The 24,725-nt window shown below is 39.2% G+C and overlaps 1 protein-coding gene across 2 annotated transcripts in view; it reads right to left on the bottom strand.

Annotated features, from left to right (window-relative positions):
• Window positions 1-305: 305 nt before the first annotated feature.
• Window positions 306-24,725, bottom strand: part of eng (endoglin) — a 38,798-nt gene continuing 14,378 nt past the window's right edge. For both annotated transcript variants that reach the window (XM_023419552.2, XM_023419553.2), the window contains exons 3-14: window positions 23,411-23,547; window positions 17,247-17,360; window positions 13,391-13,568; window positions 10,182-10,365; window positions 9,996-10,095; window positions 9,637-9,832; window positions 9,252-9,403; window positions 8,731-8,961; window positions 8,429-8,495; window positions 4,601-4,711; window positions 4,456-4,503; window positions 306-4,365 (exon numbers count right to left, since the gene is read on the bottom strand). In XM_023419552.2, the coding sequence (XP_023275320.1) occupies window positions 4,244-4,365; window positions 4,456-4,503; window positions 4,601-4,711; window positions 8,429-8,495; window positions 8,731-8,961; window positions 9,252-9,403; window positions 9,637-9,832; window positions 9,996-10,095; window positions 10,182-10,365; window positions 13,391-13,568; window positions 17,247-17,360; window positions 23,411-23,547 (1,640 nt within the window). In that variant the 3' untranslated portion in view covers window positions 306-4,243. The remainder of the gene's footprint in view (window positions 4,366-4,455; window positions 4,504-4,600; window positions 4,712-8,428; window positions 8,496-8,730; window positions 8,962-9,251; window positions 9,404-9,636; window positions 9,833-9,995; window positions 10,096-10,181; window positions 10,366-13,390; window positions 13,569-17,246; window positions 17,361-23,410; window positions 23,548-24,725) is intronic.

Raw genomic sequence — 24,725 nt, 5'->3', positions numbered from 1 at the left:
ATTGTGTTTTTTTTTTGCTATACCTACAGCATGCTGAACAATATTTCCATCAAACCTGCAGGCATTTACAGCTTAAACACGGTATAATCTTTATTGTTCCTACTTTTTCAGTTCCATTCTGCGGTGTGTCATATTTCTGCCTCTTTCTCTTTATCCTGTGTCAGCGTTCTGCTGTGATACCACTTGTCCTGAGAGATTCTTGGTATCCTGGGAGTTTGTTTTTTTTCCAAAACTACATTATGCTCTTGGTTGACCCACTACAATGCCACAAGGCTGTAACAAAGACACCAGAAAACACAAAGAAAAAGGTTTGTCATATTCACTTTATTAAGATAATTCCAGACAAAACAGATATTTCTTCAGAGACAATATAAAAATACATGACATCAGTTGAATACTATCTCAACAAAAGGACCCATTTTAAATGGTAAAAGGCTGCCCCGCTCTAGCACAAAAATAACACTGCATTTTATACTTTATAAAATCAAAGCAGACATTCTGACGTGTTGTTCCGGCTTCAGATTTTTCGGTAAGCATTCAGAATTTGGACACTGTTAAGAGACTAGAGGAAGAATCAGCTTAAAATAAATGTAGTCATAGTTTCTATTCTACACCTACATATAGACACATGTACTCTCACACACACACACACACACACACACACACAGAAATGCAGTGCATATACTATGTATATGCACACACAGACACACATATTTTGTTAAATGTGCAGAGTGTCTGCGGAGGAGGAGGAAGTGGTCAGAGGTAACAAATGGAATTGCAGGGTTAACAAGTGAATTAACTGACTGATTTTACCATCGGTGTGAGACAATCACTGGGACTGGTTTAACACAGGCATACATGTGTTAGAAAAAAAGACGAAGAATGCGGCATTATTTTAAAATAAAATGGAAAAAGTTCTCACTATTTGCTGCATTTTCACTTTCTTAAGTTTGAATCTTCCCTAAAACCTGTCAGAGTGTTGCATGTTTAACTGGGATGCTACTTTGTGGTGAGACATTCTGTCTTTCAGAATTCACAAAGCTCTTCCCCATCACACCCACAGCAGACAGAACGATGAACTCAATACAATGTCAGGATGTCAGTGTCAGCAGAGATATGCTGTGTTTTGGGATTGCAGGGGAATCTTACAGTGAGGGCTAAAGTCAAACAGGGGTAAAACCAACAAAACCAAAATTTACTGCCTGTGACATGTGATGTGTCACGTCTGTGACTACACTGTAATCAAAAACTCAAATCTATATGAGAGTACAAGAAACAAAAGATTACAATACAAAAAAATCTTGTGCATTTGATAAGTGCCTTGATTAGAAATTGTCCCAGTTCTTCAAATACATGAAAGAACGAAGCAGGTTAAGAAAATGATTCAAAGTCAGAATATCATACAACACTTACAAAAAAACATAGTAAAAAAAAAAAGAAGATACATATAGACATTACATACAAGTTAACCTCATCATATTGCACAAATACTCAAGTGGCAATTTGTACTGGCCCTCTTTGTTGTGTCTCTACACAAATTCAAACAATGAGGATACATCTTACAAACGTAGTTGGTTTGACAAACACAGAACAATTTTTGAGATTAGGTTTGAAGTTGATTTGAAAGGTTTGAAATGAATTATTTTAGCAATCCAAATAAGAAGGTGAGTAACTGTTTGGGATGTGAAAATACATGCATCACTAAAAGTAAATCAGTGTATCAAATGCATATAAAGAAAAGTTTTAACATCACAATTGTGGTGCTTGAGTCGAGGCTGGTTACTGTAGATTTTGAAATGTTGCCTGCTTACGTACGATACTTGACACGTGACGGAAATATTTTCTTTTTTTAAAGAGGTAAAAGAGTGGCATTAAAAAATATAAAATACATTTACATCTGTACACTGAAAACAAATAGTGGGTTCACGGATCAACCGTCACTCTACAGTTGTAGCCCTCGTGGAAGCCCCCCATAATGCATCTGTGCAGCTTCTGTCTAGCATTAGCACTGCAGTGGCTGATGCAGCCGATCAAATGTCGTAAGCTGAAGTTTATCGTTTTAACTAATCATTTAAAGTCGTTTCTCTCCAACGACGGTTTCCATATCGTTACAAATGATCTGTGATAAGATGAAAATAAAGCTAGATTTGGAGTTTTAAACTAGTATTCATAGGGTTAAAGCACAATTTACTTTCTTATGTATTGTTGCAGACAAAACATCTTAAATTTGGTAGTATACTATTGTTACTAATGATTATACTATTGAGTCCAAACTTAAGACTTATACAGGTAGTTTATGTTTAAAGGTTAAAGTAAAAGTGGAGGGAGCTTTTTTTCAGTCAGCACATCTTTTGAGTTTGCCAGGTTTCATCTGTGTTCAGCTTTTAGGGAACAAGGTTTGCCAATATACCATGATTATTCATTTAAAACACTCAGTTAACTTAAACTGCAAAGATTTAATTTCCCTCAGCATGGGAAATACTAATTAAATATCAAATTCATTATATAATATAATATAAGCCTATTTTCTTCTTTTTTTTTTTGGTACCAATATTTTTCTAGGAGTTTGGTCACATCGAGGTGGCAACTCTTCAACCTGTAGCAATGATGGCTTGTTTGTCAAAGCGGAAAGCTCTGAATGCATTGGTGATCCGTAACATCCATTAGAGGTCTAAAAATGCTTCCCCTTCTGTGCTCTCATCTCCAATCACAAGACAGAGCAGGGCATTCATGGCTGGCTACATATTGAATGAAAATACATTGAATATGAGCAAAGCAGGGTGGACAGTTTTTGTCCAGTTTAATGTCAAGTACTTATCTTTAAATAAAGGAAGAGTAATGGTTTATAAACCATTAAACAGCTGCATCTTGGTGTACAGGGTGATAATTAAGTCAGCCTCAAAACACTTAATTGCGATTCATAAAGCTCTCTTTATGTATGTGTTCGTGTTTGTTACTACAACCATGGATTTTATTTTTGCAACAAAAATAAAGTCAGGCGGTGGTGATGGACATGGATATTGTGTAAAGGAAAAGTACTGGAATTCAACCTCCAGACAGACTATTTTAGGGAAACTCCACCCTGTGGGCGTAACTGTATGAGTGGCGCTGAAGTCCATATATGAGTGTGAGGCCTGAAAACTGATGTGAAGGAGTTTTGGTGCTGACCCCTCCTCATGGGCACATTACTCAGCTCTGAATACAGTCATACAACTCTGCATGTGCTACTGTACATTACAAGAGTGATTATTTCTGAGCTCACATGAATAAAAGCCCTTTTCTTAATGGTTCATGATTTATTGATACCTGTGGGCCATAAACATGATCTTAGATTGTTTTTATTGGGTAATTAGAAAATCAAATAAGCACCGGCAAAGAAATCTTTTGATCTGGAGGCCCTGATACAGCTATTGGATAGCACAAAAAGCTAAGGTCAGCTATTTGCCTAAAGTGACACAGAATTTAAAAAAAAATTATAAAGGCAGAAAAATAAGATCAATTCACCAGAGAAATCTAGTGTCAAGTTGAAACTTAGCTCCAGACTTCTAAATAATAGGAGGTAGCTGTTAACCGTTGACCTCGAACTCCAATTAAGAACAAATACCCCTCGAAGTGAGCATTTCATTGACTGGTTTGAGATCCTAACATGTTGAGCTTTTCAGTCCCCCAGGTGTTGTTGATAACTTTTTGGACTGAGCCGAAAGCCCTTCGTATTTTTGTAGCTTAGATGTGAATGCAAAACAGCTTTTCATCTGTTTTTCAAAGTCAATCTTTTGACTGGTTTGTCTCCTGTCTAACTATTATTGTGCTGCCATCAAACGAGCACAATTCATTGAAAGGAATGCAGTGAATTTCCTGTTAGCTCTTGGGGGATATGGTTTGTTTTTCCTGTTGCTGGGAGCCAATTTATTTTTTTTCTCTTGCCCTCTTTAACTTCCTGTCTAGGAGCTTGACTTTACAGGGAGGCTACAGAGGTGAGCGTCAGAAGCCATTGATTAGACTTCTGTTATCCGTCACCGAGAATCCCCCCACCCCCCGACCATTACAAACTCCCAGATCACATCCATTTCAGGCTTGGTGTGTCAAAGACGGTGGTTGTGCTTTTTTAATGAGAATTTAAAGGGGGGCAGGGAGGGGAAGAATGCTTTTTAAGCATTATTAAAAAAAAACAAAAGCACAAAACCCATATAGGTTACTTTGAAGGGAGATGGTGGCCCTACTGGTGGTGGAGATTACCATAATCTCATGCCATGCTGCTGGTCGGTGTGCTTTGGGTGCTTCCAATGCTAGCGTTGGCGCTGCTGTTCTCAGAGGGGGAAGGGTTCGTAGAAACTGGTTGTCGTTTTGCTCCTGAGCAAGGACATCCTTAAGAAACATGAGGATAAAAAAAATCAGATAAGAACATGATAGCAAAGAAAGACACTGATGAAAAGAAAAAAGAAAAAATAATCTTACCAGGAAGATTTGCTGCAGTTGACCTCATGTCCAGTCCAGTTGGGTATCCTGAATTAAACATAATGAGACCATTTCAAATACAGAACAAATATGAATTCAGATCAATATTCAACAGCAGACACTTCATTGTTAGTCATATATTTACCTGTTTTAATTTTGATAAACCACAGTGCTCCAATAAGTAAAACTCCAATCAGGAACCCTCCAAATGCAATGCCCAGAACACCAGGTAGGCCAAAATCAAAGCATGGTGGGGCTGAAACATACACATAAAAGAATAATGTATACAAGCTTCAGTTAAACAACAGCAAACAGTCACAACCACAAGTCAAAACTGATGGTTACTGCTAATGACAACACACTATGCAAATAAATTTGCAGAGACTCATGCTTGTCAAACCCAGTGCACATTCCGATACTAGCAATAATGTCTCTAGTGAATACAATATTTTTAGGCAACTGAAACTCAAATTCAGGATGTAGGAACTTGTTTGAATGAACCATTCAGGTTCATTCAAACAAGTTTTCAACTGTCAAACTATATAATGACAATGGATTTTTGATGAAATAATGAACGAGACGACCAAATGTTCACTGTGATCAACAGTTTTACATCTCTACAGGTTGGTTTTCTCACTTGCACAAGCTGACACCAACATATGCCTGTTAATTTAAAGATTTATGGTAGAGATTCTAAAAATATTTCACAGTAATGTAAAATACATGTGATTTGTACAAGCTTCCCACCTCTCTCCTAGATGAGGTGACAAACACAAGCAAAGCCCATGCAGGACATGTTAACACTCATTAATTTTGCAGGGTGACCTCACTCAGAAAAAAATTTGTAGTCTATCATTTCCTCCGAACCAATTTAATGATACAATTTTCAATTAACAATCAAGTTTGGCATTGGTGTTGTTCTTTGAGCTAGCTGCGTGTTGGCTTACCCTACACAACGTGCTTCTCTGCTAACAAACTTAATAGAAAACATAAAACCTGGAGCCAGCAGCAATAAAGAAATCACTTTCTCTGAAAGAGTGAGAGAACAGGCAAACACTAAAACTTGATCAAGCCTCTGACATACAATACTGAGTGCAGACATACTGTATTAGTCTGGCAAGGCCATCCCACAGTTTTGCTTCATTCATTGTGGTCCGGCAAGGGTATGAACAGATCACCTTGAGACAGATGTCATTTCAATAGGGGTCTACAATAGATCATTGACAGTTTTCCCCTTCATTCAAACATCACCTCAAACTGTTCCGACATCTGTTTGTACAACTACAACTACTCACTGGGCAATTATTGATCCCTGCTTCTACTTTTCAAGCTGAGAAAAACATGCTAGATGTTATTGAATCTTTTTCTTTTTAAAAGTCCTTGAAAAATTATTTAAAAATCAGTTTTTACAAGTTACAATTATGATCTAAACCTTTACTGCATCAGTATTTTTTGTATCTGACTGGGCTAAATTGGCTATTAAATTGTTTACAGTCTTCAATTTTGTACCCAAAATCTGAATTTGAGAGGCTACACACACAACTTTGTCTGGAACATGTAAGTAAGCAGTCCAAAGTCCCCATGCTATGTGTTGCATATCAAGAAAAACAGAGTGCAAACACTCTCCCCTTTTTCTGGTACCTGTAGAGATCCTCCCACATGTATCCACAACATTTGGAAGAAACTAATCATCACCTTTGCACGAGTTTCTCTCACCTGCCTCTGTTGCCTCCTCCCTCCTGGTGGAAAATGCTAGGCTAAGTACTATAGTGGGCCTCATACAATACAGCTCTCCTTCCCTGTTGTACATTACAGACGGGACATGAAGGACATGAAGGACAGGAGACAGCGGGATTGTTTTGTAGAAACGTGCCACCACTCTGTGCATCATGTACATTTGAATAATTGGTGTGTGTAATGCAGCTGCCTCTACTCTGAGCCTAGATCAAATCACTTCATGCTAATATCATTTCAACATTTGAACTGAACTGTATCGACAAAATTGAATTACAAAGTGTAATATTGTACATGTAACTCCAGAGGGGTTGATTTAATTTTAAAATTAAAATGATTACATTAACTATTATGCTTATTTGATTAAACAAAAGCAAATACTAGCTGATTATCATGTCACTGAATAGTGACATCTTGTGGGCATTTGAACCAACTGCATCCCAGACAGTCAACCTAGTTTGTTGATCTGTCAGTAAGGAACATTCCTTGACCCCGAATGGGCCAGAAACATCACAACAGCTTGAGCAGGCTTTCTCCTGAGACTTTTTTCTGTCTGTAATCAGTTGCTGTGTTCGTTTGTCTGAGCGTGGCTTTGACAGCAAAGCTGAATAAACAGGAGCAGGAAGCAGAAGCTCCAGTGCAGGTGGAGAGGAGGAGACACGCAGCAGGCCTGAGCTGTGACTCCCTGGAGAACTCTGTATGAAAACTAGCAAACAGGAAGGATTGCTGAATGGAGCACTCAGTCCGGCCCAGGGAAGGCTCGTGACAGAATGCAGTCTGCTAGTCCTGCTGATATAACCCTTGTAACTCTGACACTGGCTAATGAATGGAGCCACGTAAACAGACCTTCTAAACCAGCATGTTCCTTCATAACTAATTCCATTCCTGTGTTTCAGTTGCTCCAGGAAAAAAAACACATTTCTAATTAGCAAAACAGAAAAGACAAGGACAAACAGGACACAGGAAAGTGTGGATGAGTAGTTAAGTCAGCTTCCTCACCACATACGCTGCAACACTGACACACCAGCCTTTGTATTTCTTTTTAAAAAAGGAAATGGAGGATAAAGGAAGTTTAAAAAATAAACAAATCCTTTATCAGTTTTACAGAGAAGTCTGAAAAACTCCAGGTGTTCCCCCATTCAATCAGTGTCTACTTTCTTCTGTCATTTTTCTGAGAAATGGAATCAGAATTTTCCTAGAAAATTAATCATCAGCCTAGAGGCTCTTTTCTTTGGAGAAAGGCATCTTTCCTTGTTTGAATCAACTGTGTTGAATGGTCCGACAATAGCACAAGGTCCAGTGGCTGTTTGGACAGCATCGCAGTCATACCCCCTTGGAAACACAAAGGACTTCACCTCCCTCCCCTGAGAGCCATTACTTCTGATTGTGGCCACAAGGTCAGCCTGCAGGCCTTCCTAAAGGACGAGGGACTGCCCCACAACCCCTTACTGGCTTCACTGCATATCCTGACTTCACTGCTATGACAACCGTCTGCGCTGCGTGTTTTGTGCAATGAAAGCAACAATAGGACTGAAAATTACAGCAGCAAACAGCAATGCACTGACCGAGCACCAGATTAGCATTTAAGTCCTGAAGGCAGAAACAGGTAATTTAAAAAGTTTCTGTTTTTCTTCTTCAGAGAGTTCAGAGAGTTTATTGTTAGAGAATTAAACACGCCCATGAAACATTCATCTTCATAGTAAGGCCACCATCAAGATAGCATTATGTGGACCATTTTGGAGAGTGGACCTTTCTGCGTTGTTGCGTTTGGGGCATTTTCATTAATGCGAAAGTAATGAAGTTTTTTTGTTTGTTAAAATAATTAATTTATTATAGTGTTGCAAATATTTCTGTTAACTGTTGTGAAATTCCTTGCTCTACTAAACTGGTAATTTATACATTATATATCATTTATATTAAAGGAAGAACGAATCAAGAATTAGATAAATCGAGGAAATTTGAACGAAATAATCTACCACATGCCCTGCTGCCTTCTGCTGTTAAATGTCAGCTTTAGTAATTGAGAATAAATCACAGTAAATATTTTTGTTTTGTCAAAAAAACATAATAAAAGAGAGGAAGACAAGAGGAAGAACTGTATGTAGACCATCATAAATATAGCAGTATGAAAAAATCCTCTGATAAAACTGTTTAACTGTGGGTCAAAGTATCATCTGCTTCGAGGGAGATAATTAAGAAAAAGTATTGATCCATATTTTGGAGTTTAAACTGAACTCACTTGGTGGTTGCAGACACGGCTGAGTAACCTCCAGATTCCTCTTCACTCTTCCTCCATCTCCACATTTCTAGTGAGGTGGTAAGAACAACTTATCAACAGCAACAAGAACACAACTTATCAAAAAACCCAAAAGGTCACAACGTCACAAGATTATAAACTGCATTTAAGCTTCAGTGTTTTGATTGTGCAACAACACATCAATACCAAATATTGTAGTTAACCAAAGGAATATTCTAACACAGGTTATGTTTACTTATTTCTTCTTGTTTACATTGCTTAAGATGTTTAAGATGAACCCCTACCTCACTGGAGCATAGTTTGACGGTACATTCCAGGTCCCAGGTGGTGGACGTCAGCTCTTGGAGCTGATCTAAAGAGAAGCTGAGTCGGGTGCTGTTGGGACAAGAATTTGGGGAGCAGGCCTCTGGGATGAAGGGCAGGTCTTTCACAACAGGGCACGAGCCCTTGGAGCGCACAATGCAGCCGATCACCTTGATGGTTAAGATAATATCGCCTAAAGTGTGCCCAGAAATCTGCAGGAGACAGAGAGAGGGATAAAATAAACCGAGGCAGGAATGGAAAAAGCACAAGAATCTGTCAGATCAGCTGAGCGAGGTGAAGCATTACACGCTATAAAAAAAAGAGTATAAAAACTATACAGAGTACAGCACTCTGAATCTTAATAGCTGTGTGTCAAAAAGACATACAGTATTGTCCGTAAGCGCAGTAAAGTGATTTTGAGATGTTTGGGACGGACTAACCAATACATGTATTATATATATTATATGCACTATATCTAGAAAGATGGTGAATGATTTCTTACCTCTGCATAAATTCTCTTGTCACTCTGGACCCTGGTGTTGGGGTCCAGGGGAGAAACGTAATCATGGGAGGTGTACAGCTGCATCAGCAGAGGCATCTGTTGAGGGGTAATATCTGTAGCGACTGGTTCTGGTACTGTTTCTGGTGATGGTTCTGTAGAGAAGCATCAACACAAAATTAACTATTTACATCCATTTTATCACTGTTGATGTACTTTCTTTGTCTTAAAAAATACTATTATTATAGAAGTCATTATCCTCCTGATTTCTCATCTCACTGCTGGTATTGTGCAACATGCATTATGTGTGGGCAATGGCTTTTTGCCATACTCCATCTACTCTGTAGAAAATGCCTCAAAACAAATGTTTACTTTTTATTGTCCTTACCTGCAGGACTTTCATTTCTTACAAGAGCCATTATAATTGTGGAGCCCACTGGTCTGAGTTCAGTATAGCTGGTGAAAGTACTGACTTTAAACACATCTAAAGCCTTCCTCTGCACATCCTCTGCATTGTCACTGTTCACTGTATATGAAGGCGGTACTCTGTGGGCGAGGGCGGGCAGCAGGATGTCATTGTTAGACTGTAAAAAGAGAGGACGAGAAGAGTTCAGATGAATCAGTAATGATTTGGAAACAGTGTTGTACATGTACTCAATCAATAACAAGCTCATTTTACAAGATATGGGAAAACGTATGTCAATAAATCAGCTATAACTACTGGAGACTGTGTATGTGTAAGCTTACACCAAACCGGGTGTGTTGACTGAGGATGATCCATGTGGTGCCCTGAGGACCTCGGAGGAACACCCGGATCTCCTTTGTGTCCATGCGAAGTGATACATTGCTGCAATATGCAGAATCAAAAATGACATGAGAACGTTTGGCAAAAACAATACACGAGATAGATGTCTTTTGAATCTTAAGGTTTACCATGTGCTGGCATTCTCTGGGATGTTTATGATGTGAAGCTCCGCTTCACCACTGGGGATCTGCTGCTGTGGCGAGCAAGATGTGAATGGTGAAGCCAAAGATGTTCTTTCAATCTTCATGAAGTGCTTCTCTGATGCATCTTCATTTTTAAGCACACAATGATGAGAGCTAGTATTGGTGGTTCCTGTAAAAGCACAAACATTCATTTTCTGTCAGTGTTAAGTCATTGTTTGTAACACAAAATGAGATTCCAGTGGAACTTACGAGTAAAAAAAAGATTTCTGCATTTATTTAAGTAGACACCAGCTCCATAAAATGGACTGCCACCCCTTCTGTTCTAATACCTAACTTTGGCAGTAGTGTAGTGGCTGCAATAACCAATACTTTTGTTATATTCTGTTATTTATATCAATCTAACAGGGTAGTTTCACTGAGAGCGATGCTCCTCGAGACTTCTTCCGGTAACAGAACAGACATTTTAGTTGACAGTGTTTAACTTGGTGACCAGTGCTGGGGAACCATAGTCCAGTTTGCAACAGAAGACCAGACTGACACATTAGCACCTTGGCTTTCCGTATATGGAAGCTGTTCTAGGAGCAGCCTCATGGGAGAACATTATACTCAGCCGTTGACCAAATAATGGTGATTGATTGTTTACAGCTGCACCCTGGTGCAATGCTCAAATTGCTATGCGCATTTTGTTTCATAACACTATGCTGGAAATGGGGGTGATATAAGTTTCCCACAGCACCTCGTATTGCCTCATCACAGCAACGGCAAAATACGAGAAGCAGTGGGAAATAACCAAGGGAATATTTGAGGCGTATTTGAGCATATTGTAACCACATTGAAGTCAAGCTGATCGCTGCTATACCCCCCTTTGCACAGAGGGAACTACCAGCTTGTAGCAACTGTCTTTCAAGCCTACTGGGGGGTAGTATTTTGGGTGCAGTATCACTTCAAGCTACTTCTAGTTACTACAAGTCCTGACTGGCTTTTAGCCGGGCAACTAGAATTTGAGTAGCTGCCTTTACCCCGATTAACACTCCTCTTTGGCACAAACAATAGCATGACATGAATTTCAAATCACACTGAGACATTCAAGAAACCTGAGGGACATGTACATATTTTCTACTCAGCTACTTAATAAGCCTTCAACTTGGCAACACACTGTTGTGTAGTCATTGCACAGATTTTTCAAACGCCTACGACAAGGCCTACACAAGTTCGCCCAACACCCCAACACAGGCCAAGAGATACAACGAAATAGCAATGTGAGCTGTTCTTCTGCTTGAGTAATTCGAATGCCCTGGTGGGCTATGAGTAAATTAAAGCACTAGCTTAAACTGTGGCTGGCTGAAAAACAAAACACAATTAAAATGGGACAAGAGGAGTATGCCTCTGACAGACAGGGATGTTAAACCATCACCTACAGTAAATCCTTATAATTGATAGACTTGGAGAAGGACAGGCAATCATAAAGAGGAGAGATTAAAACTAAATTTGTCAAAAACACTGTGAAAGCCACTGGACATAAAAGCGGCCATCACTATTCCAGCATCATTGCCGTTCACTTCTATCCTAACCCATGTCAGAGCTCTGCTTTGGCTCAAACTGCCTTAAGGTGGCTTTGTTAGGAAATAATTGTGCTTGCGTCGAGCATCCTGCTGCTACTGCTGCTGGCAAAGGCAGCCCATAATATCCTTATGTCCAGCCTTTACTCAGCCTTGAATGCTCACTTTAAATCATGGCGTATTTTGTGCCTCCATCTCCAGCATTGTTGGCCATTTGTCCATAGCTTCCCTTTCCAAATATTTTGGCATATGCAAGCTAAATCCCCAGTTCTTTACCTTACCCAAGCTAAGGATTTACACTGATTACATGAGATTTTGCCATATGGCAAAGCTAGTCAGTGTACAGGTATTTGTGTTTCAAACTTCAGCATCATAGGAGGTTTACTGGGCTTTAAAATCAGTAGTAGCACTGCTTATTATTCTAGTCTTAAATTCTGTTTTCTTGCTGTTATTGCCCATGCTGTTGTTTGGCTCACTGCTGTATATGATAAAGGATTAGTAGGTACACACAGCTTTACCCTGGACATCTCTGAAATAGAAGGCAATGTTTACCTTCTATTGTCATTAGGGGTTGCTTCCTCTGGGACAAGATTGAGATGATTTGTAGGATTTTATTCAATACCTGAAGTATACAGAGTTGCGGCAGGGTGATATATTTTGGTACACTGTATATTCCCTCATTTGTTTAAGGTGTCTTGTAGGAGAATGGTCATACAGCAGCCAGAGCGTGGCCCACACATAGAAGCTTCCAAAAATAAAACAGCATGGGGTCTGGTTCTGTATGTAATGCAGCTTTTTGGGGGCAGGTGATGTTGTCCACTCTCTCTCAGTCGATTCTGCACATTCTCATCGTCTGATCCTACATACTGTGAGTTTTCTGGTTTAAAAGAAACAGTTCAAAGCAACACATTTGGTTTCTTTTCATTTATTTATCTCTATGTGCACATCTGTGGTTTTAAAAAATCCGTCCATGTTGCACAATTATATCATTAGGAATCAAAGCATAACAAGTGCGCTTGCTTTGGGCTTGTTTTTCCTACAAACTGAGATGAGAACATTGGACATCAGTGTGTTGGTGAACTGCAGTAACAGAAATCTGTTCTGTGAAAACTAAAATTTAAAAATCAAAGAAGTGAGGTGGAATGTGCAGACGCTGGAAAAAAGGCATTTTCAACACAGCGCGGTCTCATCACAGCACGGTGTTTTCTCAGTGATTTCATCAGAAAGGATTTTTATACACGCTTAAGATAAGATAATGTGAGTGATGAATTTTATCAAGAGCTCTGGGAACAACACTGCATCCATCCTTGATTACTGTACTGCAGACGCGCTGTTGAGTTATATAAGCTGGAGATGTAAGTTTTCCCGACTGTAATTACTTTGCTCTCCTCAGCACCAGAAATACTGTTTTAGACCAAACAAAGATGCAGATAGCCTATTCCAGATAAACATCATGGGTGACAAGGGTGATAAATCTGAAACACTTTTAGGCAGCCAGAAAGTCCTTTGCAAAGTTTTTGCAATGACCTGATTGAATACTATAATGCTGTCTCACATGCATCCTCATTTCATATGTATGGCATGTTAAAAATGTTGTTAATTAAATATCAGCCAGGCTGCACAAACAATTCTCACCTGCTATTCCTTTTGATGAGATATTGCTCAGATTTCGGACTGTGGTGAACGACGTCACACCCCCAAACTTCTGCTGTGCCCACCTGACCAGCTCCTCATCTTGGGTGGGGAAGTCTTGCTTGTGGACATTGTTATGATGTTGATTACCATACAGGGTGATTGCTGAGCTGTTGCTCAACTGTAAAAACAGAGTGAAAGTCAGTGTCAATTCGTTTTTATTAAAGGCAGTTTCCCAAAAGAACACAAATCAGAATCACCTGGGGTCCTTAAAGGCACGTGTCTCTCTGTTACCCACTGCTACAATAACACAGAATTGACTGAGTAAGCTTTATATTTATTTATATTTACCTCATGTCTGCTCAACATTCTGTCATATCAAACTTGTTTGCCCATCCCTCCCATTCTCCTCTATTACCCTCCACCCAACTCTCCCTCTATTCTCTTAGTAGGGTCCTGTTAAAAAGAAATGTTTATTATGGTTAAGTGTCCACGAGCCCAGTTGCACAACCCTGTTGGAGCCAAGGTCTTTCCTTTGCTTCCTGAGTGGGGCCAGGAAATGGGACCTTTTTTAGCTTTGTGCGTCACCGCAGTCGGCTGGAATCTGGCTCCATACAAGGTATAAATATATACATCTAGACACTGCTGTTTCCTCGTCTGGGCCAATGGGAAATAATGGAGTTTACATTTTGCTTTGCATGAATAATAAGGATTAGAGGAGTGAACAGGTTTCTAGACATTTAGACATGTAAAAAAAAAAAAAAGTAGCTCAATAAATAACAATTCAATGTTCCTGTTTTATTTTGGGCTCAGACTTCAATGGATTTTAATCTACTCTGATTTGTCCAGCAGTCCAGAGGCTGAAGGGGGAAATGAAGTGCTGTACAAGTACTGCTGCATCTCTTCATAATGTAAACACTGACCCTAAAGAACAGCTCATTTTGGTGAGAGAGTTTTATTTATTTTTTTCCAAGAAATCTCTTATTTGAAGTGAACTCTTAAACTGAAAAAAAATGTATATCAAGTACCATATTTATTTTATGTCATGTTTTAATGTTCTTTGTGTGCTTCTATTTTAATCATTTCACTGATTTATTTCTGAGACAGTGTGATGCATACTTACTGGATTCTGACTCAACAAACTATTCAGCTTCCTTTGTCTGTGAAAATAAGTAGGGCGGTATTGTGCTGAGTAATTTTAGAAGAAACAGTTTTTCTCATCCTGTTAGTGTTTATCAAATGTGTGTTTAAATAATGAAAATCACTCTCCTGACCTGCCTAGTGTGTTTAACTATTTTTGTGTGTTTTGTCCTTGCGTCACAAAGTGAAAGCCAAGTAAGCCTGAGGGAGTCATCTGTCTTTCTACATGAATATTTGATTGATACGGGATCAAAAATAGCGTGGAGGGAAACGGCAGAAATAAAAAAAAAAAAAAGGGAAACCAGTCACGACAGAACCAAGCAGACATGGGGAAGCCTGAGAAGCAGGACGGGAAGAACAAAGGAAATAACAATGGTAATCATTTTAACGATTAGAGTGGAATTGTGTTCTTATTGGTCTCGGTGGAATCTGTGTGGAAAAATGGTTTGATATTCTGCAGACCTACAGTAAAGTTCAAGGAACTCAAAGATGTTTTGAGTGAAAACAGCATCTCTATCTGCTGCAGATTACAGAGCGTTCTGATGATAACTTCTTTCCCATCAGCCTGTCGTGGGATAGATGTGTGAGTTTGAGATGCCAGGATTCATCTTTTCACCTGATCAATAACATCAGATTCTTTCATAGTATATCATAAGTATACACATATACATAATGTACTGAAAAAAGTGTGAAGACTCACAACTTTATGGACAAACATCATGTTGTTCTCAAGTGTTTTTCAAAACAACCCTGTGTGCACTGAGGTCAGCTGAGGGAGGCCAACAAGTGGTGTGATTGTGACACTGAGCCAAGCTGTCAGAGCTGGTGACGAACTTACTCAGATGCAGAACAGATGCTCTTCCTCTTACACTGCAATCTGCACTAAAACACTATTATCCCCCAGTGATACTGCTCATCCCATGAAAACATCCTGTGGTCCACAGACAGTGTTGTCCAGGCTCTCGACAGGACATGATACAGGATGTGGTATCACTCGCTGCTGTCAGCATAGCACTAACTGATGACATTCCTGTAAACATTTCAGCATCATGATTGGTCAGCTCTGATTTTATATTTCAATTCATTATGTGTCAGTATGAAAGTACTCACACATATACTGTAAGTCATCAGCACAGTTAACATTAATTCATCTTTAGTTAACTGTCAACATGAAACTATTTTTGTGTGTTAAGGCAGTTAAAAAGGGGGAGGCTTTTAAGTCTTCCAAGTGATGCATTCATGCTCAGGAGGAAAGCTCTGACATGTGAGCTGCTAAACATTCTTGTTATAAACTCAAACATAGAAGCTCAAGAGTTGCCCCTTAACAACTTTATCAAGCAATTCAAGATAGTTAATGTTTTAAAGCACAATGATAATGTAAGTTTGTAGAAAGAAATAAAGACGATAAAATGTTCACTATGATTCTTCCTTTCTCAAGAAATCTCATTTCAGCCTCCATCCTGTACTGATATGAAGTGACACCAGTGAAGGTAAGAAAAACACTCCAATCAGGAGAACACCAACAAACTCCAGTCATTTGTATAAACATTAAACTTTGACATGGGAACCAGCAAAAGAGAATGGAAGTGCTCACTTCATGGACTGTTAAGCTTTGAAAAATGCTCAACATAATGTAACCTATTTGTAGTTGAGATACAACAGAGTCATTTAACAACTGGAGTCCAGCAGTATAAGGCTCCTTATCTGCAACTACTGTAGTTTCAAGCCATCAGAAAGACATTTAGAATTAATCGTTTTTTAAGTTTTAAGCAATCTCATTTATTGGAAGCATAAGTTATTTTTAATATAATTTCCTGTTTGAGACAGGCTATTCAGTTTAATGATAAAAGACTCGTTGACGTGTTGTAAGACGACTTTTCTATCAAAATCAAATTGAAGGACTCAGTGGTTGGTTTCATTAACAATATTTTTGTGCTCAATTCACCTTGTTAAGCTCATAACCAAAATTTAAATACAGAAATAGTTTGACACACCACAATAACCAAGCTATGACAACCAGCGCAGCAGTTTGTCCCCATAACAGTATTATTCCTTCTATTTAATTAGACACTCAAGGAGCTGAATAAAAGTTGTTTTGTGGCCTCCTTAGATTTAATTCACAGATATAATCTGAGAACAGTGCGTAAAAGTCAGAATCTCCAATTTCATTGGAACATTAATTTTACAGCCGATGCCATCAGCCCCTCTCGTTGCTGGCCACCATAAAACTTCTCTTACAGATTTTATAGTGTGGATAATAAAAACACACACACACACACACACACACACACACACACAAAAAAAACAAAACAAACTGCCTCATACAGAGCAGCCAATATGTATGGAAAAGCAGCATGGTTCACTGTTTCTCTAAACAGGCCCACAGAGCTGCACAGCTGTGGCAGTTTGACTGTATGTAAACAGCTGGCACTAGACAGGAGCTAAGTACATTACTGAAAAATAACCACTTACAATGGTGTCCCCACAACCCGTTCATTTTTCATGATTAGTTGGTGCTTGTTAAACGGCCTCGTGTATCAACAGCAAACCATTATGTAATGGAGTAATGGAATCATGTGAAACAGAGTAATGAGCTGAAGTTAGTGGTTTGTTGCATGATCAGTATTTTATTTCCCTTCCCAACATGTACCCAACCTGCACCCCTGGAAAAACACTAGGTGTGGAAGTTCATATTGGAAAACAAAGAAACTTTACTCACATATATGTTAACATCGGCGTTGATGTTGCATAGGCAATAAAGTGTTTCTGGCGATGTGAGGATAAGGTTCATTGGCTTGGCGTTGGTGAAATTAAGAGAGAATATCTTTTCGTCCTGAGAAGAAAAAAAAGAAAAGAAAAACATTTGTCACATACAGTGTTTACAGTTTCACTCAATTAGCTGCAGATTCAGCGCTGCTGAAGTTCACACCTTCTGTTTTTGCATGAAAGTGAAATACTGTGGAGTTTATGATTGTGTTGGATGCAGAGACAGTCTGGCAGTGGTGGAAATCTCCAGGTGGAACACTGGGATTAGGAAGACAGAGAAATCAAGCGGCACAATAATTCACTTACACCATGAAGCCATCCATATGGGAGCTACTGTGCAGCCTATAATGAGTTTTTTTTGGTAAGTTTACCACGCTGAGTGTATGCTGTGTTATACTAACAAAGCAGTCAAATCAAAAAACAAAAACCGTATGCTAGGCAAGGACACATTTATCTTGCAGTCTGTGTCAACTGGGAATATGATAGCTATCATGAATCCCTATTTGGGATCAATAAATGCAGACGATGAAAAATATCCACTAATGATGTGATGTGAAGAGAAACAGCCTTTATGACAGGCTCCATTAAAATGTAATATTTTGCCGAGATTCATAGGTTACCACGAAGATTAAAAATTAAAAACACCATAAATATGCAATTTGAGCATTTCATAAAGTGTGACAAAAACGCGTGAGATCTTTGAAAAACTAAGTCATATGTCCCAAACAAATATAGCGTTGACAAAATTACAGTTATTCCCCAATTTGCAAGCCTCCCCATCTGGCACGGAGCGTCATTAATGAGAAGACGTCGAGTTGACGCAGTAGAGAGACATTTTGCTTGCAGCACCAAGTTTAAAAATAGTTCCAACCACAATTTAATTCTGTACAAGTTTGAGTCCTTTTGCTACACTATTGCAAAATATCAGTGGGAGATATGACAATTATCCTTGTTTTTGCAACTATGAAATGTCAACACATGCATCTCTCCATAAAAAGCAGTGCCAGTCATTTAAGGAGGGTTCGCAGATAGGCAGGAAGGAAGCTAGTCTTTGCAGTCTGTCTCCAGTTTTGACACATTAATGAGGTAATGCAGCGCGCTTCTATAATTACATCTCTATGCTGCACACAAAACATGGTAAACAAGTCAAAAGCAAGTCAAAAGCTATCAAAATTAATTATTTATCTGATGTGCAATGTGCTGCATTTTTGAAAAAAAAAAAATCAAGTTGTTTGTCTTTGTAGCATTAAAACTGCAGCAAACAGTGTTACAATATGAGTAAGTATAACCATGCTCTAACGTTAAGAAAAATAATAACAGTAATAATAGGAATTTGGAGGAACCTATTGTGTTATTTGAGATACAGTATTTTTTTGATCAATTTATGCATTTTTTTAACTTGTGACCTAGTGTATTCTCATACATAGCTAACCCTTACTGTTTTTACTGTATATACTGTATATATAAACTCAATTACATCATTTAACACATAATGTAATACCTCATTAACCATATTTTCAGGGTAACAGATTCGCTAATCACCACCACAGTCACTCTGTGAATCAGCCTTAATTACCATGCTCCACATGTGCGTGGGGTAAAGCTGGCACGGTTGAGTTTTATAGATGTAAGTGGTGGTGAGTAAATCTTTTCACAGCAGAATAATAAGTCTGAATTTAGAGACTTTTTTTCTTTTTTTCCCAAGACTGACTTAATTTCAATAAATCCTACTTCTAATTACTTTTTACTTCTGTAATAGCCCCAAGATAATTGGGTTTAGAAAAGTGGAAGAGTCATGGATTTGAAATCTGTTCAGTTTTGTGACTCAATGCATTAGAAACAACTGGAAATATCTCCAGAGTGAGACTTTTGTGGAAATTTAACATTCATAAATACAAATTTCTGCTTTCATCCATCATGCCTTTTGACACCAAATAATTTTTCTATTATATTTGAAGCTAGATTGTTTTTCAGTGCAGGGCCTGTTGGGGAGACAATGAGCATGCTGGGGAAACAGTGTGAATCCCTAATATTAAATTAATTTACTTGCTTCCTGATGTTGTGTTATCCAAGAGAATTGTGATTAGCTCATGCCTGAGCGATGAAAAATTTTCAGACCCCTACAGAACAAATTAGGACTAAGGAGACTATCCACAAATTGCATATGCACAGATGCATTTGAAAGAGACTCTCGCATGCAGAGTACAATGGACAGAGGGATCTGCCATCACACACACACACACACACACACACAGTCATGTCTCCATGACTTCAAAGGACTTACATTCATTTTCTGGAGACTTACTCTAACCTTAACCATGTACTTGCCTAACTCTAAAACATGTCTTCACTTTAAAATTTACTGATTTACATTATGGAGACTGGCTTTTTTTTCCCCTCAACATGAGCAATACCTGAACCACGCACACACAAACATACACACACAGGCTGCGGCACCTCATAAATGTCTTCAGTCCCTTTTTTTTTTTTCTTCAAATATTGGCCAAAGGGGGCACTGCAATCCCAGGTGAGAAGATGGTGACATTTGTTCCAGAACATGAAAATAATAATAATTGCCAAGAGAGCCAAAGGGGAATATAACGTCTAAAGCTGTTGCATATTTAATTGCTGCACTCTGTCCATCCTAATAACATAACACTCATATCTGTTCTCTCGTTTGAGGCAAAAACGGACTCTTATTTTGAATTTCCGTTACAGATCCTAAAGAAAATAAAACAGCTTGGAAAGACAGAGGGGGTGAAGGTGCAGACAAATGGACTGGTGGACTGAAATTGTCTGGGACATTGGGAAAGATGACCAAGAAATATGAGACAATACCGTCCATGTTTCCATTTGTCTGTGCCTATGCATGTATAATGTGTGTGATACGGTGTGGACGTGGTAAAAGGAGCCGCAGGTAATGACACTTTGATAAGATACTTGCTTTCCATCTTCAGTGCAGAACATTTACTTTGAAAAAAGAAAAAAAGAATATAGGTTGATTTCCCAGGAGACAGACATGAGTCTCCACTTATCACAAGCTGAGTCTGAGAGTCTTTGAATGGTAGAAACACAATGTCTTCCCAGAAATACTTTGACTTTGTTTTTACCTGAATCGTGTTGCACGGACATACAGTAAATGAATGACGGAATTCTTTATGCTTCATACAGAGATAACTCTGTGGTGTTTTCCTTATATACTCCTCCAACGAACTTCATTGTCTCTCTGTCTAGTTTCCCGCCCTTCATCCGCTTGTGACTTTCATTCTTTAATTTTTAACCCTGCATCATGACTGTTGCTGACCCTGATCACTCACCTTTGCTACTCTTGTTCCTGTGCTTTCAAGATACAATTGTTTTCCTTTTCAAACTTTCTTTTTTTTCTCGGGAGCATTTTTTGAAGGGCCTTTGCTGATGCAGTTTCCAGTTATTCTTTTGGCTCTCTCCCTTTACTTGAATTGGCTCCGCTGGTCTAGTCTCGGCCTTGTGCCAAGACCCTGACTACCCAAGCCAGTGTGTGACATCAGTGGGCCGTGTACAATCAGCTCCTCCCTATGAATTCTCCTGGCCTGTGCAGCCCCTTGATGCTCCCTCTATAATTCTCTGTGTGGTCAAACTGTGAGAGTCAACCGTCTCTGGCAGGTAGTAAATCAGTATGAAAACAAAGGGATGGGGAAGGAGGTGATAAGAAAATTCAAAGGACAAATGAGACATGGGAGGCAGAGCTCCCATTTGACTGGGCAGTTTGGCAAGGGATTAAGATGTTCCCCTTCCTCTGTGTTTACAAGAAAAATCTGTTCTGCACAGACAGTCAAGAGCAGATAAGAGGTCTGTGTGAAGAGATCTTACGTCCACTTTCTTCTTTCATTTGATAAAACATCTACTCATCGTCCCACTAGAGAACAGGATATGCTAACTCTGTACAATGTCCACTGCATCACACACATCCAAAGTCAAATTCCTTTAGTGAACTCCCACAAACTCCACATCAATTTATACCAATCTGTCAGACAACTTCTTTCACTCTTTCTATAAACTTTTTTTGGCACTGAACTGTGTCTTTTTCTACACTCCCCCACAGCATAATGTATCTGGTTTCACTCTTCAGGCCTAATAAGATGACTGAGAGGAGCAATTCCCTCCTAATATGCTTTAAATCTGTTTTGTCATCAAACAGCCTTTTCCTCTGATTTCCAGTCCATTAAATATGCTGTGAAATTTCAGTCCATTAAATGAGACTAAAGACTTGGCAAAAGATCCCAGCAACATTTATGCCAGTAGCCCCGTCTTTGAGGCAAAGACAATCATCTGCTTGCACAATGTCAGCGCACTTACTTAAAACAAAACTAAGTAATGAAACACACCTCTTCGAGACCTGGGCTTCTGAGATTCAGTTATGTTAATGTGTCCTTGTGTAGCATAAAATTTAAAACATCTTAAAACATCAAATTCAAAAGAATTTATTCCGTAAGAAAAGTACTCAAGCTGTAGAAGTCAGCTTAGCTTACTGGTGAAGGTTTCCCTTAAGAGAAAAATTCTGACAGGACTCTCTAAAGCTTTCCTAAGCAACTTAAGGAAAGAACCTTTTATTAATTTTACAGAGGTAATGGATTCAGGCAGGCATCGTATTGCACCATCCTGTGACGGGGTCTTAGCTAGAGTGCACATAGCACATCAGCTTTGCTCCTCATAATCACCACCAAATGAGGAAGAACGACCAACAGAGTGAAAAATAAGAACAGACAATAAAACAGCACTTGCTTAACACGAGTTATGTGAGAGTACTACATAAAGAACTGTAAGTGAGAACAAAAAAAGAAGCAGCAAGCAAACAGAGCATACTGATAAAGAAATGAATAATGTGAGCTGACCGACACTGTTGGACAGTGAAAAATGGTGTCTGGCGCAGCAATAACAACATACAGATTAAAAGTTTTCTGGAGTTACTTTTCTGGTGTCAGTCCCCTTAAGCTAAAAGTTTTATAATCAAAATGACCCAATGCACTGCTGTTTGTTTAGCTGAAAAAAAAGGATCCTTTGAACACACAGCCAAAGCAGTGCTGGGCTGTTATATTAGTGTAAAAAAACAAAAAAGAAATGTTGGGAAACCCTGTCTTTCAGTTATGTCTGGCATCTGTTCATGGTTAGTTGGTTATTTGGCTGACAAACGCTGGGCATGGAGAGTGTGTGGTTACATTTTTTTAAGGATTTGTTTCAAGGTCAGGGTTGTAGAACAATCTTAAATGTACAGCATTATGCAACAACATAAAACCAAAGTAAAGATAAATGTATGCCAACAAAATCATATTACATACATTCATACGTCAGTTGCTCCGCTCTTCCTTCTTGCCTAATCTGTGTGCGATGTGCACGCTAACCTCTCATTATTTCAAATCTGCCATTTTTCTCCTTGTTAGGTTTCCCGCTTGAGCTCATCACATGACCCACTCACCTGCCTACCAAGCTGCTCCTCATTTGCAATTAGCCTCAGTCTACAGTATTTGCTTTACCACAGCAGGCAGCAGGCTGGAGGCACAGGGAAACAGTAAGTCTGGCTCTTTCCAAAAATTTAAAAATGCTGACTGATTAAAACAGCTTGTTTTTACCATAGTTGACCACACTAGGCTTAAGCTTAATTTTTTTTTAAAGAGATGTGTAATCTGTCGTTGGCTGTGCCACATTTGAATGCTCTGGCGCAATCTGACAGAGCCTCCAACTGTGTAGATAAAAGTAAACATTAAATTCAGCATTATGCTCCAAGCTGCTTCCCCATGTTTGTAGCTGTGAGCGACATTATTTCATCAACGGAAAGGTGTGAAATGCATAACAACGTGAACACATGTGCAACGCATTGGACTGGCAAACTGCTTCTTTCTTCTTTTTTTTGGGGGGCGTGCTGTACTGTCAGCTGAGAAAGGATTAGCAGACAAATAAATAGGATATAAGAGGAACCTAGTGAGAAGATTTAATTTGCCTGTTGAATTTTACTGCAAATAGTTAAGCAAGCAAGAGTGTTGTACGTGTTATCCCCTGTCAAGCGGATTTTTCACTTATTGACATTTACACAATTAGCAGGGATTGCTCAGCATCTCATTTGTATAACCTTGACATGCTTACCATGGCGGCCAAGTTCAGGATATGGACCTCTGTGTTGTCCTCTGTGACGAAGCTGGTCCAACAGCCAATTAGCATCTCTCTCACGTGGAACCATGGGTTGTCATTAACCTTTTTTGGCGCACATGTCTGACTTGAGGCTAAAAGAAATCAAGTAGAAATGGTTAAGCAGTGTCAGCAGCATATAATCAAGTCACAGTAAATAATCTCTTGCCTCCAGCATTAATGTGGAACTTCTTGCATTACCAAGTCTTATGTGTCAAATGCCAAGTAGTGCAAGATTATGGCTATATCCATAACAATCTTGCCATATGTGGACACGAGCAGCACATGAATGAAGACCTATATGTGTGAAAGCCAGAAAGCCATTATTTAACAGACAGATGAACCCAGCTATGTTACAGATTCCTTGTCTAAAAGGGGCTAGATTTGTTATTAGTCATTATGAAAGCTCCTTTCCCTGCTCTCAGAGTATGGATGTTAAATGTGTGGGTAGGACTACATTGTTTAAAAACGGATCTGCTGGTTCACGTTTATCAGACGTGTCAGGATAGCGGGCTGCAGTCATCCATCAAGCCTGCTCACTCTGCTCTCTGCTATGAGCCTGCTGTTTAACCTGGGGATCCGTGTCTCAGGAGGCTGAATTAATCGAGCCGCGGCTGTGCGGTCATGGATGAGGTTGGGTATAAATGCCTGCTGTTTGACCTGTCTAAGTTATATGTGTGTGTGTGTGTGTGTGTGTGTGTGTGTGTGTGTGTGTGTGTGTGTGTGTGTTCTATTGAGTTAGATTACAGGGAGTATGTGTGTGCACATGCTCACTTTAACCTGCCTGAAGTTATTGGCGGGGACAAAATATTCCCCAGCAAACTTCCTCTTTCCTGAAGAAGAACAGTGGAGACAGGTCAAATGTCTTTTCCAACTCAATCAGGGCACTCTTTCCTGGCCCACCTTCTACCTTTAGCTGATTAAAGATGGAAGAGTCTGACTGAGGCATTATGAAAGTCCTGTGGCATTGCAGTCTTTGGTAACCATCATGGCTGACATTGTCTCCGATCTGGATTTACTCTTAAACCTTGAAGCCACCTGTCTTCACGATGAACTAGGCTCTCATAGGATCAGTCAGAACTACTCTGTCCTGTGCCCAATCACTAGATAAGCACATCTACAGTAAGATGAATATAAGCAATACATGCCTGGGCATCCACTGTGCATGCCTCGATCAGCCCCAGCAGTTGGCACCGAAGCATATAAGAGAGCAAGTGTGATAGCAAAACAGGAACATCTAATTTAGTAAGCAAATGCTGCATGACATACCGCT

Source organism: Seriola lalandi, unplaced genomic scaffold (genome assembly GCF_002814215.2).
Source record: "Seriola lalandi dorsalis isolate HSWRI2012SDOR001 ecotype SW California unplaced genomic scaffold, Sedor1 jcf7180002054606, whole genome shotgun sequence".
NCBI lineage: Eukaryota > Metazoa > Chordata > Actinopteri > Carangiformes > Carangidae > Seriola > Seriola lalandi.
This window is presented reverse-complemented; position numbering and strand designations above follow the sequence as displayed.